General features: G+C 32.7%; 1 protein-coding gene across 2 annotated transcripts; it reads left to right on the plus strand.

Annotated features, from left to right (window-relative positions):
* The first annotated feature begins 3,513 nt into the window (after positions 1-3,513).
* LOC107422215 (transcription factor bHLH128) lies at positions 3,514-9,797 on the plus strand. 2 transcript variants are annotated; one of them, XM_048478014.2, is made up of 6 exons: positions 3,514-4,126; positions 5,099-5,424; positions 5,713-5,844; positions 7,747-7,812; positions 8,395-8,463; positions 9,191-9,797. In XM_048478014.2, the coding sequence occupies exons 1-6, from the start codon at positions 3,688-3,690 to the stop codon at positions 9,245-9,247; spliced, it is 1,089 nt and encodes a 362-aa protein (XP_048333971.1). In that variant the 5' UTR covers positions 3,514-3,687; the 3' UTR covers positions 9,248-9,797. The 2 variants fall into 2 exon arrangements, with proteins under 2 accessions (XP_048333971.1, XP_048333970.1); XM_048478013.2 differs by having other exon boundaries at positions 3,521-4,126; positions 5,096-5,424.
* Positions 9,798-22,248: the final 12,451 nt, after the last annotated feature.

The raw sequence follows: 22,248 nt of genomic DNA on the forward strand, positions 1-22,248 counted from the left end.
TATATATATATATATATATTATTTTATTTCAAAAAAATATAAAAATATTAACCATTCAAATATATCCTTTCAAATTTTTAAAAAATAAAAAATAAAAAATAACTAAACGAGGAAATGGAGATCTCCGCCCCACCTTGCCTCGACTTCCAAATACACGGGGAATGGGATGGGGAGGCTGCCCCGTTGCCATCCCTAGTTTTGGACCCTCTACAATATCTATTATTTGTTTGTCTTAATATTTCGTTTATCGTTGACAAACTATCGCTATTTATGCACACTCCATTTAGCTGCCACTAGGTCGCAGTGAGACTAGTTTTAAGATATCTAAAAAGGGATTGCTACTTATGGTTTGTTCATTCAAAAAGGTCCTTCTCCTCTTCATGATTTTACTGATGCTGATTGGGTTGAGAATATTGTCGATCATTCTTCCACTTCTACTTACATTGTTTTTCTTGGCTCCACCTCTATTAGTTGGTGCTCCGAAATGTAGCACACAATTGCACAATCTTCAACTGAAGGTGAGTATAGGGCAGTGGCTGCATGATTGCTGAGCTTAATTGGATTCAAAAAACTTGCTTTTTGTAATTCATGTGTCCTTGTCTCCTCCAACCATCTATTGTGATAATGATGATGCTTTATATTTTTGTACTAATCAAGTGTTTCATTCTCGGATAAAACATATTTCGGCAGACTTTCACTTTATTCATACTCAAGTTTGTAGGCGTTAGTTTCAAGTTACTCACGTTCATACTTCTGATCAGCTTGTTGGTTGTTTAACTGAATCACTAGCTCATCATCCATTTCATATTCAAAGGTTTAAGACTGGCATCCATGGCGAAAGCTTCATTTTATGGGGATCTACATAATAGGTTATAGGATAACTTTTATTTTTGTACATTTTAAATATTTTATGGAGTATCTTAGTTATTAACCTACCTCATTTACAATGTTTTATTAGTCATGTAAATCCTAATGAGATCTTGTATGATAAATATAAAGACCGAGACTAATATTGAATGAATATGAATTGCTGTTCATTCAAAGCAAAAAAAAAAAAAAAAAAATAATAATAATAATAATAATAATAAAATAAAATAAAATAAAAAATTGTGCTGTTCATGTTTTCTCTAAACTAACAACATGGCATAATTAAATTTTGATCATTTTTCTTATTCAATATTCTACCAACAATCTCATAAAGCTTATTACCAACAAGAAAAACAAAAATAAAAAAAAAACTAAATAATCCCATAAAGCCCAATCCATTTTTTTTTTTTAATGTGACATCAAAATTGATTTTCAACAGCTCTTGAAAGAAGATTTAAAATTTTTGATGAATATAAACAATTGTACAAGTCTAACTTGAGCACGCCATAAGATGTGACATATAAAAGACAAAATACATTGATTTTAAATGAGATTAAGTAGAAAATAGTGTGTTAGTGGGTCAATTTATAGAATAAGACATCCATATTGACTTGGACATATATATATATACATTGAATCTAGCTTCACCACCATTTTGGACGCTACCATAACAATTAAATTGATGGTGATTTTCTTAGAACAACCTAAAACGAATAATGAAAAAAAATAAATAAAAAAAAAAAAAAAGGGTTGGCGATTTTTTACATAAACCCCAACCTCAATTTGCTATTTTCAGAAAGCCATATATATTTGATATTTCGCATTGTGGGGGCCACCCCAGTCCGCCAAAACTCTTTTTTTTTTTTTTTTTTTTTTTTTGGGCCACCGAAACAATTAAAATTATATTATCAGGGAAGGTTTATAAAAATATTAAATGCATGTGAAACTTTTTCAGCCAAAAAACAAATAAGTACATACATGTGAAACTATGGGAGGACACAACAAACCACCAATCAAATTTCACGGGTCAATAGTTTAGCTTACCACGTGATTCATTGAGTCTTATGAATAAATTAAACCATTGTTAATTAAGCAATTAACATTGATTAACTACATGTCTTTCTTGGATATTATTAGAGTTCTCAGCAAATGATATCTTGCCATGTGTATGTTAAAGTTTTTAACCTTTTTATCACACGTTGAGATTGCATTCATTTCCTCCACAAACATAATAAAAAAATCTTACCTCTTATGGAAAAAAATTAATTTATATTCTTTAAATTTATTTATCAGAATGCTTCATTTGTTTCTCTAATATTTTATTTATTTATTTTAATTTCATAAATTTTGGTTTCGATTTCTCATTTTTGTACTTTGGTCTAACATTTTTTTCTTTCATAAAAATTATTTAAAAACTAAAATGTTGTGACCTATAAAAGTATAACCTTCTTTTTTTTTATTTTTTTTATTAATTTTTGGAAATGCCATTACTTTAAAGTTGAATACCCCTTTAAGTATCTCATGTCCATTCGAAAAAAATTCCTGCAGTAAAAGTCACTTTTCTTCTTGGATAAGAACTGCGCAATAACGACCGTTTCATCAAAATACCTTTTTTATTCATCACTAACTTTTATTTCTTTGACAAAAAAAGAAAGCGCTTTTTTTTTTTTTTGGGTGGTGGGGAGGATAACAACGATTTTATCAATATATATATATATATATATATATATATATATATATTTGTGCTTTTGTTTTAAATATAACCTCAATAATGTAACAACAAATAATATGTAATAACTTTGAAAAACTATTATTTTTAATTAAAATAATTGTCTAATAAAATTTAAGTAAGAAAATTTGACAAATTAATTTAATAAAATCTTTTTATTAATTGAATATTTTTAACAAAATTATGCTTTGCAAAATGATTATTCGTTAATTAAAAGTTAAAAAAGTGTTATTTAAAAAAAAATCATGGATCATGTAATAATTAAAAAGAAAGATATCATCTTGACAACATTAGTGACGAAGCATCAATGGGTACCATGTAGTTGTTAAAAAAAAAAAAAAAAAAATCAATGGGTAATATGTGCCATATGATAACTAAATTGACATAGTTAAAAATGTTTATTTTTCCATATTAATTAAATTCAATCAGTAATTATCAATTCAACATGAAATTTATCGTCATTCATCATTGATGGTTAAAAGTAATAAAATTTAAATTTGTTTAACATAATTTTTAAAAAATTACTTGTAAATTTTAAAATCTAGAAACTTTTATTGAATAATTTTTTGAAAATCTTTATGTCTCGTAAAATTTTTTTTAACCAAAATCAATAAAAAATAAGTCTGATATTCATCCAAGAAATTTAAAAGAAAAAAAAAATTCAGACACGAAAGTCAAAAGCAAAAATTATCCTCAACAAGCATAAGATAAAAAGACAAAAAAGGCAAAAATTTAACTTGAACTTACGTCCAATAAATTTTGAACACGTCTCGTACATTCACTTCTTCCATATTCCCTCCGAGAACGGGTACAAATCAACCATCTCTCATTTTCCCTTTTGATTTTTTATATCAACTTGTTCGAGGAAAAAAAAAAACAAAAACAAAAACAAAAAAAAAAGTATAATATTCTCATCTCACCCGCAGGTGACTCACCCACCTTCCCTTAGACTTTCCCCAATAAGAAATCCCCAAACTTCCTTTCGCAAAAACCAACTTCTACTTTTTTCTTCATCTTCCTCTTTCTCTCACTTTCCTTCTCTTTCTCTCTCTAAAAAAAGCGCTTGATTTTTCTTCTCCAAACCAAATTACATGTACCATTCCAACTCACCTTCGCACTCCCAGAAACCCATGGGTCCGTCGGGTCTGACCCGGTACGGTTCCGCACCCGGTTCACTTCTCGCGACGGCCGTCGATTCCGTCATCGGAGGAGGAGCCGACCGCGAATTCAACACCGCCGCACTCAGATCGCCGTACTGTTTCTCCGGCGATTCGTCGTCGGTCACATCTGAGTCAACCTGCAAGGTTAACAGCTCGCCGTCTTCCTCTGTTCCTCCTAATAAGGAGCAGTACCAGCAGCACCACAACAACAAAGGTTTGCATAGATCGTACTGCCTCAATGAGATTGCTTCTAGGGTTGGATCTTCTTCTTCTTCGTCTTCATCTTCGTCTTCTTCGTCTTTGGTCCGCCAGAAAAGCTCTCCGGCTGGGTTGCTCAGCCACCTCGCTGCTGCTACAACTGAAAACAACGGTTAGATTTATTTTCTCCTTTGCTTTTATTTATTAATTTATTTTTTTTGTAAAATGACTGTTTTCTCGCCGTGGATAAAAGGGAGGGATGATTGGGGTTAGGGGTAAGGTAGTGATTTCGTATTTGATGCTGTTTGGTTAGTCGGAAATAATCCGATCGAGTTTCGACTCTGTATAAGTGATAATCGTTGACTTTTAACAAATTGACCGAAATGTCCACTAAGTTCGTTTTTATTGCGAAGCTAGCCTTGTAGGAATTTATGGAGAAAAATATAGTCGTATCTTTTTTACATGTTACGCTCCCCGAGCTTGAACGCGACGAATCAAAGTTTAAGCATGGGCTGCATGATTAAAAAAAAAAAAAAAAATTGTTTAATCCTCTCGAAAAAAAGAAAATAGCCAATGATAATTTGCCACGTAGGTGCCATTTTATTATCTATAATTGTAAGGCTCTGGCTCATTTTTGTTCATTTATAATTTATAACTTTTATGTTTTTTTAAAAATTTCATTAGAAATAAATTACACACAAACGTAGGTGTCCTCGAAACTTAAAGTTTGCACCATATCTATGACACGTGTCTTTCTGTCAATACCCAGAAATATAAAAACTTCCACTCGTATTTAAATTGAATCTGTCATTCCAGACATTTAATAGTAAAAACAATTAACACTAATTTTATAGAGTTCACATGTTTTATTTTAACTTTGTACGGAACCTAATGCATTAGATGTTAAATCTCTGATTATGGGTTATTGAGGGTGGTTACTATGATTTAGTTTTATTATTATTATTCTTATTATTGTTATTACTATTATGATTTGGTTAATACTCGGTGAATATTTTACATTAAAATTTATATGTACATATTTATATATTATTCAGTGAATAACACCTTGTTAAGTTGGAATTTGTTGTCAACAATTGGTGTTTAATATCTCTTCTATTAATTTGGACAATGTAAACAACAGCAGGGTTTTCAGTTACAAGAGGAGCAGGAAGCTATAGCTCACAAGGTGGTACTAATGGTGGCCATGGAGTTTCGAGATTGAAGTCTCAATTGAGCTTCACTGGGCAAGATTCTCTTTCCCAGATTTCTGAAGTAAGCGAAAATGTTGTTGATGTTGGTAGCGCTGACAATGGCCACCAAAACGCCATGCATTCTTATGTCACTAATAGTTTCGGGATGGACTCGTGGGACAATAACACCAATTCTATCGTGTTTTCTGCTCCGACAAGCAAACGAGCTAAACATATGGATGGTGACATATATAATTGTCTCAATATTTTAGAAACTCAGGTACTTGGAGTCCTAAGAATTGCTATTCGATAACCATACTTCTTGACTTGTAACATTTTTTTTGTTAACAGACAATTGAGGAAATTAAAAAGAAGAGAAATTTACTAATAGATGAATTTGCTTTCAGATCATAGGTGAAACTTTGGTTTATTAACTGATAATGGTGATTTGTTATAGGGAATTTGTTTTTTGAATTTCTGGTCTTGGTGACTCACTTTATGTTTTTAGATTAAGGCTAAAGCAATTTGATTGCTAATCTTATTGTTTTCTGATTTGTTGTCAATTCAGTTTAGCCTGCCACAGACAACTCTAGAAATGGCAACAGTGGAGAAGCTACTACAAATCCCTGAAGACTCTGTTCCTTGTAAAATCCGTGCTAAACGAGGCTGTGCAACTCATCCACGAAGCATTGCAGAAAGGGTTAGTAAAGATTCAAGAATCATGATATTGTTATTCATTCCATGCTCATCCATAAAAATTGTATGCTGCATTTAGGTCCTCGTATTTTCAGTAAAATTCATAGACAAGTGAACATTTCTGGAAATGGGTGAAATATTACCTCCAATCATGGAACCTTGAAATTCCATTAGAAGCCCCAAACTTTTTATAAACATTTTTTTTACTGATGAAATCCCATAATACTCAGCGACTCATTTTTGCATAAAGCTTCACCTTCCAGAATACAATAAGCATAGAGTAGTTGCCTGAACCCATTATGTGTGTTTTCATGTGAAATATGGGTTAGCGCAATTTCCCATTTTGTTTTCTTAACTACTTATTATACAATCATTTCTCAGAAAAATATTCTTCATAATTTTATATAAGCATTTAAAATGCAAGGTCTGCTGAATCTTTGTTGTTTAAGACCAACATAAAATTGTTATGTTGTTGATTCTGCATCAGAATATTAGTTCTTGAAACTTTGAACAGAAAATTTTAAAGATTGTAAGCATATGACCGAATGTGTCGATCAGCAGTTAATATATAAATCATTTAAACTATAAATATATTTCAAAAGTTTAGTCCATTTTGGTCTTCGGGTGTGACGCTGAGAAGTTTTACCATTGGAATCCATTTTCAGATAACAACCAACTAAATGGTCTAATATTTGAACTTGGCAACTAGAAAAGCCATATAACATTTATTTAGGAGTTAGGACTAGAGAATGATATTTTTTGTATTTGTATAAAAATATTGATGGTCCTGTGTCACATCTTCTAGCTCATACTAGGCACCACTACGATCCTTCTCTGCTCTTTGGCAACATTGATCACTTTTTGACCTTAATCCATCAAAACAATGTTCTTTTTCATATGTGAAGCATATAACTTATGATGAGGGAAAAAAAATATGGCAAGTGGAGTTGCCAAATGTAATCAATTGTAGGGAAATGGTTGCTTAAATTTTATTTAAATGAGGTTATATAGGTGGTAGTGATGCTAGAAAAACATAGTACCAACCTAATCTAGCCAACCTAATCTTGTAATACCAGCCGAGTGACTTCATGAACTTGCTAAGCATATATAGTGTACTATTAATACTGAAATAGGGTCTGGCCTGTTATAGTTTTAATTTGCCAAAGTGGCAAAATGATGTGTATAATAATTTGGAAATTTTGAACCAATGAAGGTTATATTTCAACCAGTAATGTAAAGAGTTTAGAGTAAACACTTTCCATCATGCCTCATAAGGCTTAGGAACAAAGTAGTTGATTCTGTAACTTGTGCAACTTTGCCTCAAAAGGTGATTTCAGGAGATTGGGGAGTGGCAGGTTAAATTCTAGTTAAAGTGTTACCCATCTAAGACTAATAGTTGGAGTAAAAAATCTGTACTACTTGAAAGAGTGAGCAAAAATAGCAATATAGGTTAGCTATTTGGCAACTTAGCATTGTTACAATATTGAAATGCTGCTGAGGAAAAGGTAGTGACTCATATTTTTTGTTCTCACTCAGAGGTCTGGGATAGCAATATGTGAAAGCAGATAATAATGTCCAGAGAGACAATGAGTAAGTAAGCCAGTAGAGAGGTGGAACTGGATCAGATTTGTTGAAAGTCTAGGGTTCTAACAGCAGCAAACATGCATTTCATTTAGATGTAATCTGCTGTGCTTTTGTGAACGAAGAAGATTTACCAAATGGTCGTGATACCCATGTCATATCTTATCATGTATTTTACCTTATCAATGCATTGATATGTTCTGCAATTTTTTTTTATAGTGGGGTATTTATTTACTTTTATGGTTTTGAGAGAAAGAGGTAGGTGTCATGTGCTTTATGTGAGGCAACTTATATACTGACTTTTATGCTACCTTTATGTATACAGGAGAGAAGAACTAGAATAAGTGGGAAACTAAAGAAACTCCAAGAGCTGGTTCCTAACATGGATAAGGTAGTAATCCTATTTTTGTGTACCTGTTTATGCTACTGGCAACATAGATTGATTTTTCATGATGTAAATTATGGAAGAAAATATTTTACTGCAAAGTCTGCTATTTAAGTTATTAATTTGGGTTTTATTTCATGTAATTTGTTTAAACAATACATTGTTTATGAGTTTCCTGGTCTATGTTGTATTTATGATCAATGACTTATTTTTATCACATGACAATGAAAATGTGAAAAAGTTATAAATTATTTTATTGTTGTAGGTAGCTGGATTCTTTGTAAGGGGGAAGCTAGCAAAGAATTTTGAAAAAATAATATCTTAACATGGAAATTAATAAGGGCTTGTTTTTATTTTGAACTTGGAATAATATTTGCGAAGGCATTAGCCTACAGAATATAAGTGGAGTCTATAGAATTCAATAAACATCCATGAATTCCTCTAAACTCTTTGTATTTATTTTTTCCAGTAAATTCCTGGAAATGCTGTTCTGAACACATAACTGATTTTTTGTGATGTAAATTACCACTATGATTAACGAACATATCCTTCAATATGCTTGAACTTGTCTTGAAATGTAAATTGCAGCAAACAAGTTATGCAGACATGTTGGATTTGGCTGTACAGCATATCAAGGGCCTTCAAAATCAAGTCCAGGTCCGTAACAAAGCCATATAAATAAACAAAACAGAACAATGTATTGCTATGTTGCATGATTTATTTCCTCACATTTGGAGAATGTCTAAGTAAATGATCATCATAGTCTCGTCACATTTATGTTTCAGACATTTGTCAATACAAATACTTGTCCTTGATGTACATAATGTTCTACATTTTTTATGCTTTTGTTGAGAGGTCTATGACAATAGTGCTTCATATTTCCTCAAAACATCATTGTTGACATGTTCGTTTAATATGTATATTCTCCATCTTTCTATTTGATGCCATGACGTATAATCAAATTTTTCCTTCAGAGATAATTTTTGAACTTCAGTAAACTCTCAACTACCGGATATTTGTTTCTACAAGAAAAAAGAGACTACCGTATATTTGTTCTCTTCAAGAGTCCAACTCTTAACTTCTTCTTCTTCTTCTTCTTCTCTCTCTCTCTCTCTCTCTCTCTCTCCCCCTCAAAAATCAGCAATTAGATGATATCAAAGATGCTTTTGCTATATATGTTGACAATAAAAGTTGTTTAGATGATTCTAAGTTGCTGAAATGGATAACCATGCTACATTAATTCTAGTCAAATTCTGTGGTCAGAAAGATGATAATTAAAAAACCCTTCCCTTGAAGGATTATAGGATTAACGATAAATTTCTATTTCTTCAATCTTTTCATGCCATTGATGGTGTTATTTATTTATTTTATCTTTCTGCTGCAGAATCTCCACAAAGAACTTGAGAATTGCTCATGTGGGTGTAAACAACAAACAAAATAAAACTTCTGTAGTGACAATAGCAAAACAACTGAATGGGTCAGAAGTTAAGGACTGGAGCTGCGGTGGAGGAGGTGCAGGACCGATGCACAACTAATTTTGTTTGCCTAACCATGTTAGACTTGATAAAACTACGAGTAGAGGTATTTAACTCCCAAAGTGTACCAAGTTCATCTTCTTCTTTTTTTCTTTTTTTTCTATTTTTGGGGGTAAAGTGTACCAAGTTCATCTTGCATGTGTTTTTCTTGTCTTCAAATGTCCTGACATTTCATTTTTGCAAGAAAGTGTATATATATATATAATGAACTGTGGGGTTCCAAGTTCATTATAGAAGTGTTGTTTGTTTTATTTTAGGGAAATATGTGCAAAGTTACATTTCATTTTTGCTTTTTCTTTTGTCAGTTCTAGTTTTGTACTTCGTATGCTCATTGATAAGTAAGCTGTAATATTTGACCTTAATTGGTACAAAAAAACTGTATCAGCAAATATTGCTTTTTGTTTTGGTGATCCAATACCTTCCTATAATATGTTTATGGCAAGAATGACATTTGCATATGATGGTCCTATCCAATTTGACAGATTATCCGTATATTGTGAATCTTCAACTTAATAACTGCCATCAGCTTTCATCGATTGAAAATTGTTACTAAAGCTCATCAGCAACAAATATTTAAGAATAAAGCTTGAGATGCTACAGTTCTATTTAGGGTACCTTTTTCAATCTACTTAATAACTTCAGATTTTTCCAAAAAAAAAAAAAAAAAAAAAAAAAAAAACTTTCTCACAAGTTTTATTTTATTATTCAGTTCTATTTAGGATACCTTTTTCAATCTACTTGATAACTCCAGATTTTTCAAAAAAAAAAAAAAAAAAAAAAAAAAAAATCTTTCTCATGAGTTATACCTCTTGGTTAATTGTTCTAAACAACATATACAAATATTAAGAGTAGCTTTAAAACTTAAAAGATGGAAACTGTTCTTTAAAAGCCATGTCAAACATGGTTAAAATTGTGTATTAAATGATATAATAATTTTTAATTGATGCGATTGAATTTTGTTTATTCATTTAAGATTCACATATCTATGTCATGCATTTTTCAATAGCTGATATATAGCCACATTATTTGCTACATAGTAAACAATGTTGGTAAACCAAAGGATATTTAATAACTTCAGATTTTTCAAAAAAAAAAAAACCTTCCTCACAAGTTATACTTTATTAGTCTTGGTCAGTTGCTCTGGAGGCCTAAAAAAATATACAAACATTATACGAAGTAGCTTTAAAACCTTAAAAGTTGGAAGCTGTATTTTAAAAATCATGTCAAATATGATCAAAATTGTCAATCAAATAATATAACAATTTTTAATTGAGAGATTGAATTTTACTATTCATTTATGTTTCACACACACACACATATATATATATATATATATATATCTATATATATATATATATATATATATAAATAACCACATTATTTGCTACACGGCAAATAATTTTGGTAAACCAAAGGATACTTGTCCAACAATTTACTGCACATGGCGCTACAGAAAATTGAATAAGAGTGGATTATTACGCTATAACTCTGTTTCTATCTTCTAATCATAAATTACTAAAGTAAATTCAATAACAATTAAATTTTGTTCAATCAATTTGTGATAAATACAGGTTTTGTTCCTTGAACATACGTGACTGGAAAAGGATTTATTTCATTTTATTTTATTTATTTATTTATTTATTTTATGATTGTTTTGTGCCGGATTTCAAAGACTAATTGATAAAATTTGGTTGGTTGCATTCTGTGATCTTTTTTCTTAAAGCATAATGATTAGTTTCGATTAAATAGCTTTTAAAATATCTACTGAGAAATTTAGGAAACTATAATGCAAGGTAAAGAACTCAAAGCCAATAAAACAATCACCATAAAGTGATTGATGGGATAATTGACAACCCAAGTTCTGAAAGGAAGATCCAGCATTTTCTTTTGTACTGAGAAAAAAACCCAAAATGTGTATATGTGTGTGTGTGTGTGTGTGTGTATATATATATATATCTATATATATATATATATATACATATATGAAAATCTACAAAATGAAAATCTAATACACAATATTTATTTTGAGACAATTAATTTTGCTTTAGAACGGATGCACTATCATGCAATATACTCACAGAGTTGATCTGGCAATTTTAAAGTAAAACTGACCTTCTAAAATCATATGCAAATTATATTCAACGATTAAATTTCCAACTTCTAAAAATAATTTAATCATATATATATATATATACATACATACATGGCAATCAAAACAAACAAAACCAAAATTATTTCACATCAAATAAATTAGATGAATTGCATATATATAAGATAGAGTCAGACAAGAAGACAAACTGGCTGTCCATTCATTAGTGATCAGAAAAGACTCTGACCGTTGGAGGAATATTATTATTGGAAAGTGGCAAACAACAAGAAACAGATTTTATCATATCAACCCATATTCAGGAAAGTGGCAAACAACCAGAAACAGAATTATCATATCAACCCATATTCAAAATTTGGCGCATTTATATATTTATTTAAAAAATTTTTTTTTTCTAATTTCTAACATCCCTTTTAAAAAATAAATTGATAAAATGATATGGAATTTGAACCACATAAAGGAGATTAACCGGCTAAATAAAGAAAATTAATAAGTGATACAACAAGTCAAGAAAAAAAAAAAAAGGGTGATATATTAAATAAATTAAAAGCAAGAATATTACATATTTAATTTTTATCGTTTTTTGTGTAAATTTGTTTGCGACTTACTACTTAGTGCGAAAGTCCATATATTTACACACATTGTCATATCTATGTATTTGTTTATAATCACCAAGTTAAGTTCATCTAAGGTTATTAGTCAAGTTTATTGTCATTTACTTGGATTTCATAATTTTCCTTGTTAAAATATCACATTATGTCTCCTCGTGTGTTTTGATGTTTTTCTACTACAAGAAGAGTGATGGCTAACTAAGCTCTTTAAGGAGGTGGCTAGTTGGTGAGATAATAAGTTAGATTATTAGCATAGGTGAGAGCTCTTGTTGTGTACTTGTAGCCCCTTGTAGGCTCTTTCCATTGAGATTTTAATAAAGTGGATGCATTTCATTTAGTTCCTTTGTTGCTCTATGTATTTGTCCCTTTTATCATCAGTCATTATTATTTGCTTTGTACTTGCATTATACTAATATTGTATAGGTTATTTGTTTGTGAGGGACATTGATGGTTGGTTTACTTCTTACATGGAGTTAGTAAGCATCGCATTGTCCACTTATATGTGCCTTAAAAATTGGACAATGATAGTTGGAATCAAAGTAAGGTTGTGAGATATACCACATGGATATCGAAGATGAGTGATCAATAGTGATTTAATGTCATTGATCAGCAACTCAAAGAGCTTGTTGGAATCGTGGATGCGCACATCAAACACCATGATTGGCAAGAGCTTTTTGAAAAGATGAAGATGATTGACAGAGTGAGAGCTCTCATGTAAGAAACAAAGTCTATAAACACCAGGTGGTGCTTCGAGCTCTAATAAAGGGTAATTAGAAGGAACCATAGAAGCGACAATAGTGAGCTTGTCCGCTATTGTGAATGACTTGAGAGAAGATTTTCGAGCTATCATAGAGGCATTCAAATATGAGTTAGGACAAATGAATATCAAGTTCTCTCTCACCATGCATATAGTGGGGAACCAACCTACCACCTTAATAGGGATGGAGTATAGGAAGTTCAAACTGTCAAAACTCTAGGCATATAAAGGTGCACGAGATGTAAAAGAGCTTGTAAAATTTCCATTTGACTTGGAATAGCACTTTTGATACGAACCTAGGACGACCTACACCTAAACCCATATTATATTAGCCTAGATCTAATTATGTTCAAGTTCTAATGGTCACCTCAACCCCTAACCAACCTGTAATTAGAAATATTGATATATCGAAGATGCCACAATAGGTGATGGATTTCCTATTGATAAGTCAAACTAAAACATTCATTCGCTAATGGTGTTTTAGGTATTCAAAAGAATAAAGAGAATTCAATATCGCAAATAATTTTCTATATAAAATTCAAGCTTGATTTCTCATTGAAAAATAAGCCTTTAAATAGGACACAAAGTCACAAATAAAACCCTAAAAAAACTAAGCTAAAACCTGCCATACTTGTTGTTTCCTAAAAGTGGCCAAAATTTGCATAATTTCCTAAACTAATTTGGATTAATTAGTTCCTTTATTTTGAATTAGAAATTAATTAATTTACAATGAAAATAATAAAATAATAACTTTCCTAAACTTATTTGTCCAGAAAATAGATAAATAAAGCCCAAAACGTAATGATAATTTCCTAAAACAAAAAGTAGAATCAAATTAGGAAACTAAAATACTAGCTTTTTGACACAGTTGACTTTGATCAATCTTTGACCAATTTGAGCTCTAAATCAGCTTCAATATGCTTTGTAGCATGCCAAATAAGCTTATTATGGAGTCCCACACGTTTCCCTTGCTTGGAGGAAAGAGAAAAAGACAACTCAGCTAAATACAGTAAAGCCAGCACAAAATACAGTAAAAACCGGCCAAACTTCATGCCATGCGCACAACCCCTTTTTTTATGCCTTTGAAGCTGCCTTGACTTGATTCCATGACCTCTTAGACATATGTATTGAATCCATGAAGCATTGGAATCATTTCATGCTGCTCGGACTCCATAGATGCACCAAAACCGTTACCCGGGTCCATAACGGTTTCCACCACTTGTATGCTCAAAACGGGTCTTTGTTTTTCAGGTATGGACAAGCCCTCTTGAAAATGAATTACTTCCTGGATAAAGGCAGCAAGGTTGTCCCTAAACCACTTAGCTTGGGCCCTAATGCCATGCGCACAACCCCTTTGTTTATGCCTTTGAAGCTACCTTGACTTGATTCCATGACCTTTTAGACATATGTATTGAATCCATGAAGCATTGTAATCATTTCATGCTGCCCGGACTCCATAGATGCACCAAAACCGTTACCCAGGTCCATAACGGCTTCGACCACTTGTATGCTCAAAACGGGTCTTTGTTTTTCGGGTATGGACAAGACCTCTTGAAAATGAATTACTTCCTGGATAAAGGCAGCAAGGTTGTTCCTAAACCACTTAGCTTGGACCCTAGTGATCGGCTTGGTCTGCATCTGTATCGGGTCAGCACCCCAACGGGTGGTCGGTTGTACAGGTTCGGGCGGATTCTCGTCATTCCCCTCCTCTTGAAAAGGATTTGCCTTCAAATAAAAATCATCAACTGTAGAAAAATGAGACAAATCAGAAACATTAAAGGTAGCCCTAACATTATACTCATCCGGCAAATCAATTTTATAAGCATTGTCATTTATCCGCTCCAAAACGTGAAAATGTCCATCTCCTCTCAGCATTAATTTTGATTTTCACTGTTCAAAAAACCTCTTATTCCTTAAGTGCAACCAAACCCAATCTCTAGGTTCAAAGATAACTTGTTTTTAGCCTTGGTAAGCATTCCTTGCATATTGCTTGGTCCTCCTCTCAATATTTGCCCTAGTTTTTCATGAATCTGCTTCACAAAATCAGCTTTTTGTTTTCCATCTAGATTAGCACGCTCACTTAAAGGTAAATGTGTTAAATCTAATGGAGTCAAAGGATTAAAACCATAAACAATTTCAAAATGAGTAATTTAGTTGCTGAATGCAATGACCTATTATAAGCAAATTCAACATGTGGAAAACATTCCTCCCAAATTCTCAAATTCCTACTAATTAATGCTTTCAACAATGTAGACAAAGTTCTATTCACTACTTCGGTTTGTCCATCAGTTTGTGTAGATGAAAAGTAGTTGAAAATAATAGCTTAGTACCTAACTTAGCCCACAAAGTTTTTCAAAAATAACTTAAGAACTTAGCATCCCTATCTGAAACAATAGTTCTAGGCATTCCATGCAATCTTATAATTTCTTTGAAAAATAAATTAGCAACATTGGATGCATCATCTGTTTTATTACATATAATAAAATGTGCCATCTTAGAAAATCTATCCACAATAATAAATATTGAATCCTTACCTGTCCTTGACCTAGGCAAACCAAGAATAAAATCCATAGACAAATCTACCCAAGGATAGGAAGGAATCGGCAAAGGTGGGTACAATCCGTGCGGCTTCAACATGGACTTGGTCTTTCGGCATTTCAAGCACCTTTCACATATTCTCTCAATATCTCTCTTCATGTTAGGCCAATAAAAATGTTCTTGCAGTAAGGATAAAGTTTTAAAAACACCAAAATGACCCATTAAACCACTCCCATGACCTTTCCGAACTAGTAATTCCCTAATGCTATATTAGGCACACAAAGTTTGTTTTCCCTAAACAAATACCGCTCAAATATGTAAAATTTATTAAATCCATGTTTCAAACAGGTTCTACATATTTCTCCAAAGTTACTATCATGCTCATAAAGTTTCTTTAATTGTTCAAATCCAAGTAATCTAGCATCTAAGGTAGAAAGGAGTACATACCTTTGGGATAATGAGTCGGCAACCACATTTTCCTTACCTTTCTTGTAGCGGATCACATATGGAAAGGTCTCAATGAATTTAATCCACTTGGCATGCCTTCGGTTGAGCTTTCCTTGGCTTTTAATGTGCTTCAAAGATTCATGATCCGTATGAATCACAAATTCTTTTGGCATGAGACAGTGCTACCACGTTTCCAAAGCCCTCACCAAAGCATACATCCCATTGTCATATGTCGGGTAATTTAGTGCAGCTCCATTTAATTTCTCACTAAAGCTATGGGCCTTCCTTCTTGAATTAATACAGCTCCAATACCTACACCCGAAGCTTCACATTCAATTTCAAAAGTCTTAGAAAATTTTGGTAAAACTAGTAAAGGTGCATTACATAATTTTTCTTTCAACAAATTAAAAGATTTTTCTTGTACTTCTCCCCATTTAAGGCCAACATTCTTCTTTACAACTTCATTCAAAGGTGCTGCGATGGTGCTAAAGTCTTTGACAAATCTTCGATAAAAACTAGCCAAACCATGAAAGCTCCTAACTTGGGTGATTGATGTTGGTGTCAGCCACTCCTTGATTGCTTGAAGTTTAGATTGATCAACTTTGATTCCTGCAGTACTTACTACAAATTCTAGAAAAACAAGCTCATCTTTGCAAAAGTCACACTTTTTCAAGTTAGCAAACAACTTTTTTTTCCTAAGAATATTTAAAACTTGCCTAAGATTTCCTACATGCTCATCTAAGTTTCGGCTATATACCAAAATATCATCAAAATACACAACCACAAATATACCAATAAATGGATGCATAACATGGTTCATAAGCCTCATGAAAGTACTAGGTGCATTAGTTAAACCAAAAGGCATGACTAACTATTCAAACAACCCATATTTAGTCTTCCATTCATCATCTTCTTTCATTCTAATTTGATGGTATCCACTCCTAAGATCAATTTTAGTAAACATGCAAGCACTATGAAATTCATTAAGCATATCATCTAATCTAGGAATTGGATGTCTATATTTAATGGTGATATTATTTATATCCCTACAATCAACACACATTCTCTGAGAACAATTTTTTTTAGGCACTAATAAAATAGGAACAACACATTGACTCAAACTTTCACAAATTTAACTTTTCTCAAGTAACTCACTTACCTGCTTTTGTAGCTCCTTTGTTTCTTCGGGATTACTTCTATATGCAGGTCTATTTGGTATGAAATCCCTTTGAACAAAGTCAATTTGATGTTCAATTCCTCTAATAGGTGGTAATCCATTTGGAAGGACATCTCCAAAATCGTGCAAAAGAGAAAGAATTGAACTTGGCAATTCAAGTTCTTCAAAGTTAGCTTGATCATTAAAATAATTATCTTTATAAATCATGACCAGCAATGGTTTCTTACCTAAGATAGCCTTATTAACATCCCCAAAACTCAAATAAATTTTTTTTATTTTTCCTCTCTTTTCTTTCTTTTTCTTTCTTTCCCTCGGTTTGGCTCTCACTCTCGGCTTTTCTCACTTCTCTCACACTCTCGGGTTTTTCTCCCCTTCTCGCATCACTTTCGGCATTCCCATGATTTTTTCACTCAATTTGAGTCTTAGAGCAGTTACCTGGTTGGTCTTGCACAGCTTGGACTCCTTGGTTGGGTGTTGTTGTCATGGGGGCCATGCTAGTTCTCTCCTTGAGCTGTTCGGCCACCCTTCTTTGTTGTTTTTATATTTTATCTTTATACACCTCTTTGGGACTTAATGCCTCCAGCTTGACCTTTTTACCTTTAAATTTAAAAACAATAATATTCTCTCTACCATAATGAATAGCATCTCTATCAAATTGCCAAGGCCTACCACGTAAAATATGTCCCACATGCATAGGCACAACATCACACAAAACCACATCCACATATTTATCAATTGATACGAACCTAGGACGACTTGCTCCTAAACCCGTATTATATTAGCCCGGATCTAATTATGTTCAAGTTCTAATGGTCACCTTGACCCCTAACCAACCTGTGATTAGAAACCCTGGTCAATAATGAAGACGCCACAATAGGTGATGGAAGGCCTATTGATAAGTCAAACTAAAACACTCATTCACTAATGGTGTTTTAGGTGTTCAAAAGAACAAAGAGAATTCAATCTCACAAATAATTTTCTTATAAAATTCAAGAAAATAAGCCTTTAAATAGGCTACAAAGTCATGAAATAAACCCTAAAAAAATAAATTCAAAACCGGCCACCTATAGGAATTAAGAAACTTGGCTGAATTCTAATACTTCCTAAACTAAGTTTCCTAAACTAAATTTGATTAATTAATTCCTTTATTTTAAATTAGGAATTAATTACTTTACAATGGAAATAATAAATTAATAACTTTCCTAAACTTATTTTTCCAGAAAATAAATAAATAAAACTAAAAAGTAATGGAAGTTTCCTAAAACAAAAAGTAAAAACAAATTAGGAAACTAAAATACTAGCTTTTTGACTAAGTTGACTTTGACCAATCTTTGACCAATTTGAAATCCAAATCAGCTTCAATATGCTTTCTAGGATGCCAAATAAGCTGAATATGAAGTCCCACACGTTGCCCATGCTTGGAAGAGGAAGAAAAAGCCAACTCAGCAAAATACAGTAAAGCCAGCACAAAATACAGTAAAAAACAGGCCAAATTTGAAGCTGTCCGTACAACCACTTTTTGAATGCCTTTGAAGCTGCATTGACTTGATTCCATATCCTCTTAGACATATTTATTGAATCCATAAAGAGTTGGAACCATTTCATGCTGCCCGTTGTCCATATTTGCACCAAAACTTCTACCTAGGTCCATATCGGCTTCTACCACTTGGATGCTTAGAATAGGCTTTGTATCTTCAAGTATGGACAAGCTCTGTTGAGAATTGATTACCCCCTGTATAAACGCTCCCAGGTAGTCCTTAAATCTCTTAATTTGAGCTCTTGTGATTGGTCTGGTCTTCATCCGTGTTGGGTCAGCACCCCAACGAGTTATCGATTGAGCGGGCTCGGGCGGAATCACATCATCAATGCTGAATTTTACTTTGGCTTGTTTATTAACTTTCATCTCAACACTATCATCAAGCCATTTTAACCTATAAGGTTCTGGATGTTTAATTGTTATCAAGCCTAATTTATTTAATTGCTGTCAAGCCTAATTTATTTACCACAAGATTACTAATTACATTGGTACAACTTCCACTATCAATAATCATACTATAAATGTTTCACACTGGGTGTGGAAGATGTTTTCTCTTTGAATTTCATCCTCATCTTTGTATGCAGCCAGCACTCACCTAGAAACCAAGCTTAATTCAGCATGGGAAGCATTCAAAGGTTCGGCCTCACCTTCAAGCTCTTCCGCCTCCTCTTGCTTGGTTTCATCACCACTTTCCTCACTTTCCTATTCTAGCTCACCATCACCCTTCAACACCATGATCCTTCTATTCAGGCATTGGCTAGCAATGTGTCCTCATCCCTGGCACTTAAAACAAATAATTTCTCTTGATCTTGAAGGTTTAGGATCAGATTTTACCTTATTCTTTGGTGCTTGGACAGATTCGGTTTTGGACCCCCTTTTTGGTCGATTGGAACTTTTTTCACCAAGTTTCGATTTTGACTTTCAATCATAGATGTGATTGCTTCTCCAAACATTTGGATTTGATATTCCATGGTTGGAAACACCCCCAAACCGTGAGCCTACATCCCTCCTCTTGAATTGATGCTCTAATTTAATAGTCACATGCAACATCTCCTTCAATTCCACATATTATTGCAATTCTAGTTAATTGGCTATCTCACGATTCAAACCACCAAGGAATCTTTCCATGGTTGCTTCTCTATCCTCATTCATGCTTACCTTCATCATAAGCATCTCCATATCCTTGTAATAATCCTCCATGGACCTAGTTCCTTAAGATAAAGATTGAAGCCTTTGATGCAACAACCTATGATAGTGTGATGGTACGAATCACTTCCTCATGGCTCCTTTCATTTGTCACCATGTAGTAATCAAGTCATCACCAACTCTCGTTCGGGTGCTTTGCTCATTGGTCCACTATTGAGGTGCATAATGACCAAATTCCATTGCTGCCAATTTCCACTTCTTAGCCTCCGAATAATTATGACAATAAAAAATCATCTCCATTCTCTCGTCCCATTCCAAATATGCCTCCGGATCACTTTTTCTCATAAAAGGTGGAATGTTTACCTTAATATTCCCTAGATCATCATCTTCATTCCTTGCTGATCTTCCACAGATTGGCCTTTCTTGAGGTTAACAAATTTCATCAAACCCCTCATTTAAGTCAACTCCAAAGTTACTTCCCCCAAATTCCTCTCTTGGTCACCCTCGGCCTCCTCGACCTCAACCTCGACCGCCATGAGCATCTAACCTTGTATTCGGCCCTCCTTTTGATGTTTCTATCCTATCCATCCTTTGATCTATGTTATCAAATCGGGCAGTCATCCGCTGCAATTGCTCTAATATAGCCTCATGTCCGTTTGCTCACCACTCCTCATAGCTCGGGAACCACCATGGAATCCTACGGACTCTTCTTCATTAATTCTTAAAGGTGGATCTCCTATTCTCACCTTAGAATCTGCATGCTAGTATGAATAATACAAAAATAAAATAAAACCTCACCAAATTCACTCTCTCACGTGTTTCACTCAAACAAGAACTTGACACTCGTGTTTGCACACTAGTTTCGATTTTGGACCCTCTTTTGAGCACACATCTCTTGTCTTTTTCCTGTCAATGAATTATCTCAAAGTTTTACTTAAAAAATCCACAAAACAGCAATTAGATCACAAGTATATTTTAATTAAACTTATCAACAAAATAGTAGCGAAAAGTAAGCAATATCGAATGAATTAACAAAACCTAGTTTTCGGCTTTCTTGGCAAAACAAAGCAAAATAATAAGGAAAATTTCAGAATTAGCAAGAACTGGACCAGATGGTAAGATTAAGGATTCAAGAATGAAATTTAAGAAAAAGAATTTCAAACACAAACAAGAATCAAATCGAACAAAAATATAGAATAGTGTTGGTTGTTGTCCTTGTAATTCAAGTTTTGTATAAAATCCTTTAACTAATTTTAATCCAAATAATTTAAACACCCAAAATTCAAATATCCAGCAACAAAAATAATTCTCCAGCAACTCCAAATATCGAATAAATAATCAACAAAACAGTCGCTCCAAGAAATTTTCAGCAACAAATTTCAACACCAAATTCAACAAACCAATTTCTTTTTTATTCGGCTTTTTTTTTTCTTCTTCTTTTTTTTTTTAACTCACATAAGACAACTGCAGTAGAAATAATCCAAACCAAAATTGTAATTCCAACACCAAATAATCACCAAACCCGTAACCATCAACAAAATAAAAATGTGCAGTTTCTTTTTTTTTTTCTTTTTATGTTGCCGCAAACCCCTCTCTCTTTTTTTCTTTTCTTTTTTTTGAATATATGAATTCAAATATTTAAGACTAAAACAGCAAATAAAAACAACAAAAATACAAATTAACAAGAACAATAATGAAAGATTACCAAAAAACTAGGAAACAAAAATACGGTAGAACAAGAAAAACCTAATTTGACTAGGAATGAAATATTATTATTATTATTATTTTTGAAATATACAGAATGTGCATGATGATAAAAGAAACCTTAACCTAATGCTCAAATTGCAGAATAACACAAAAGCAAATAAAGCAAATAATGATAGATTAAACCTGAACAAAATTTGGCTCTGATACGAAATGCTACGAACCTAGGACCGCTTGCACCTAAACCTGTATTATATTAGCCCGGATATAATTATATTCAACTTATAATGGTCACCCCAACCCCTAACCAACATGTGATCAGAAACCTTGGTATATCGAAGACGCCACAATAGGTGATGAATTTCCTATTGATAAGTCAAACTAAAACACTCATTTGCTAATGGTGTTTTAGGCGTTCCAAAGAATAAAGAGAATTCAATCTCACAACTAATTTTTTGTGTAAAATTCAAGCTTGATTTCTCATTTGAAAAATAATCCTTTAAATAGGCTACAAAGTCACAAATAAAACCCTAAAAAAACTAAGCTAAAATCGGCCATACTTGTTGTTTCCTAAAGGTGGCCGAAATTTGCATCATTTCCTAAACTAATTTGGATTAATTAACTCCTTTATTTTGAATTAGAAATTAATTAATTTACAATGAAAATAATAAAATAATAACTTTCCTAAACTTATTTGTCCAGAAAATAAATCAATAAAGCCCAAAAAGTAATGGTAATTTCCTAAAACAAAAAGTAGAATCAAATTAGGAAACTAAAATACTAGCTTGTTGACTGAGTTGATTTTGACCAATCTTTGGACAATTTGAGCTCCAAATCAGCTTCAATATGCATTTTAAGATGCCAAATAAGCTTATTATGGAGT

Source organism: Ziziphus jujuba, chromosome 3 (genome assembly GCF_031755915.1).
Source record: "Ziziphus jujuba cultivar Dongzao chromosome 3, ASM3175591v1".
In the NCBI taxonomy this organism is placed as follows: Eukaryota; Viridiplantae; Streptophyta; class Magnoliopsida; order Rosales; family Rhamnaceae; genus Ziziphus; species Ziziphus jujuba.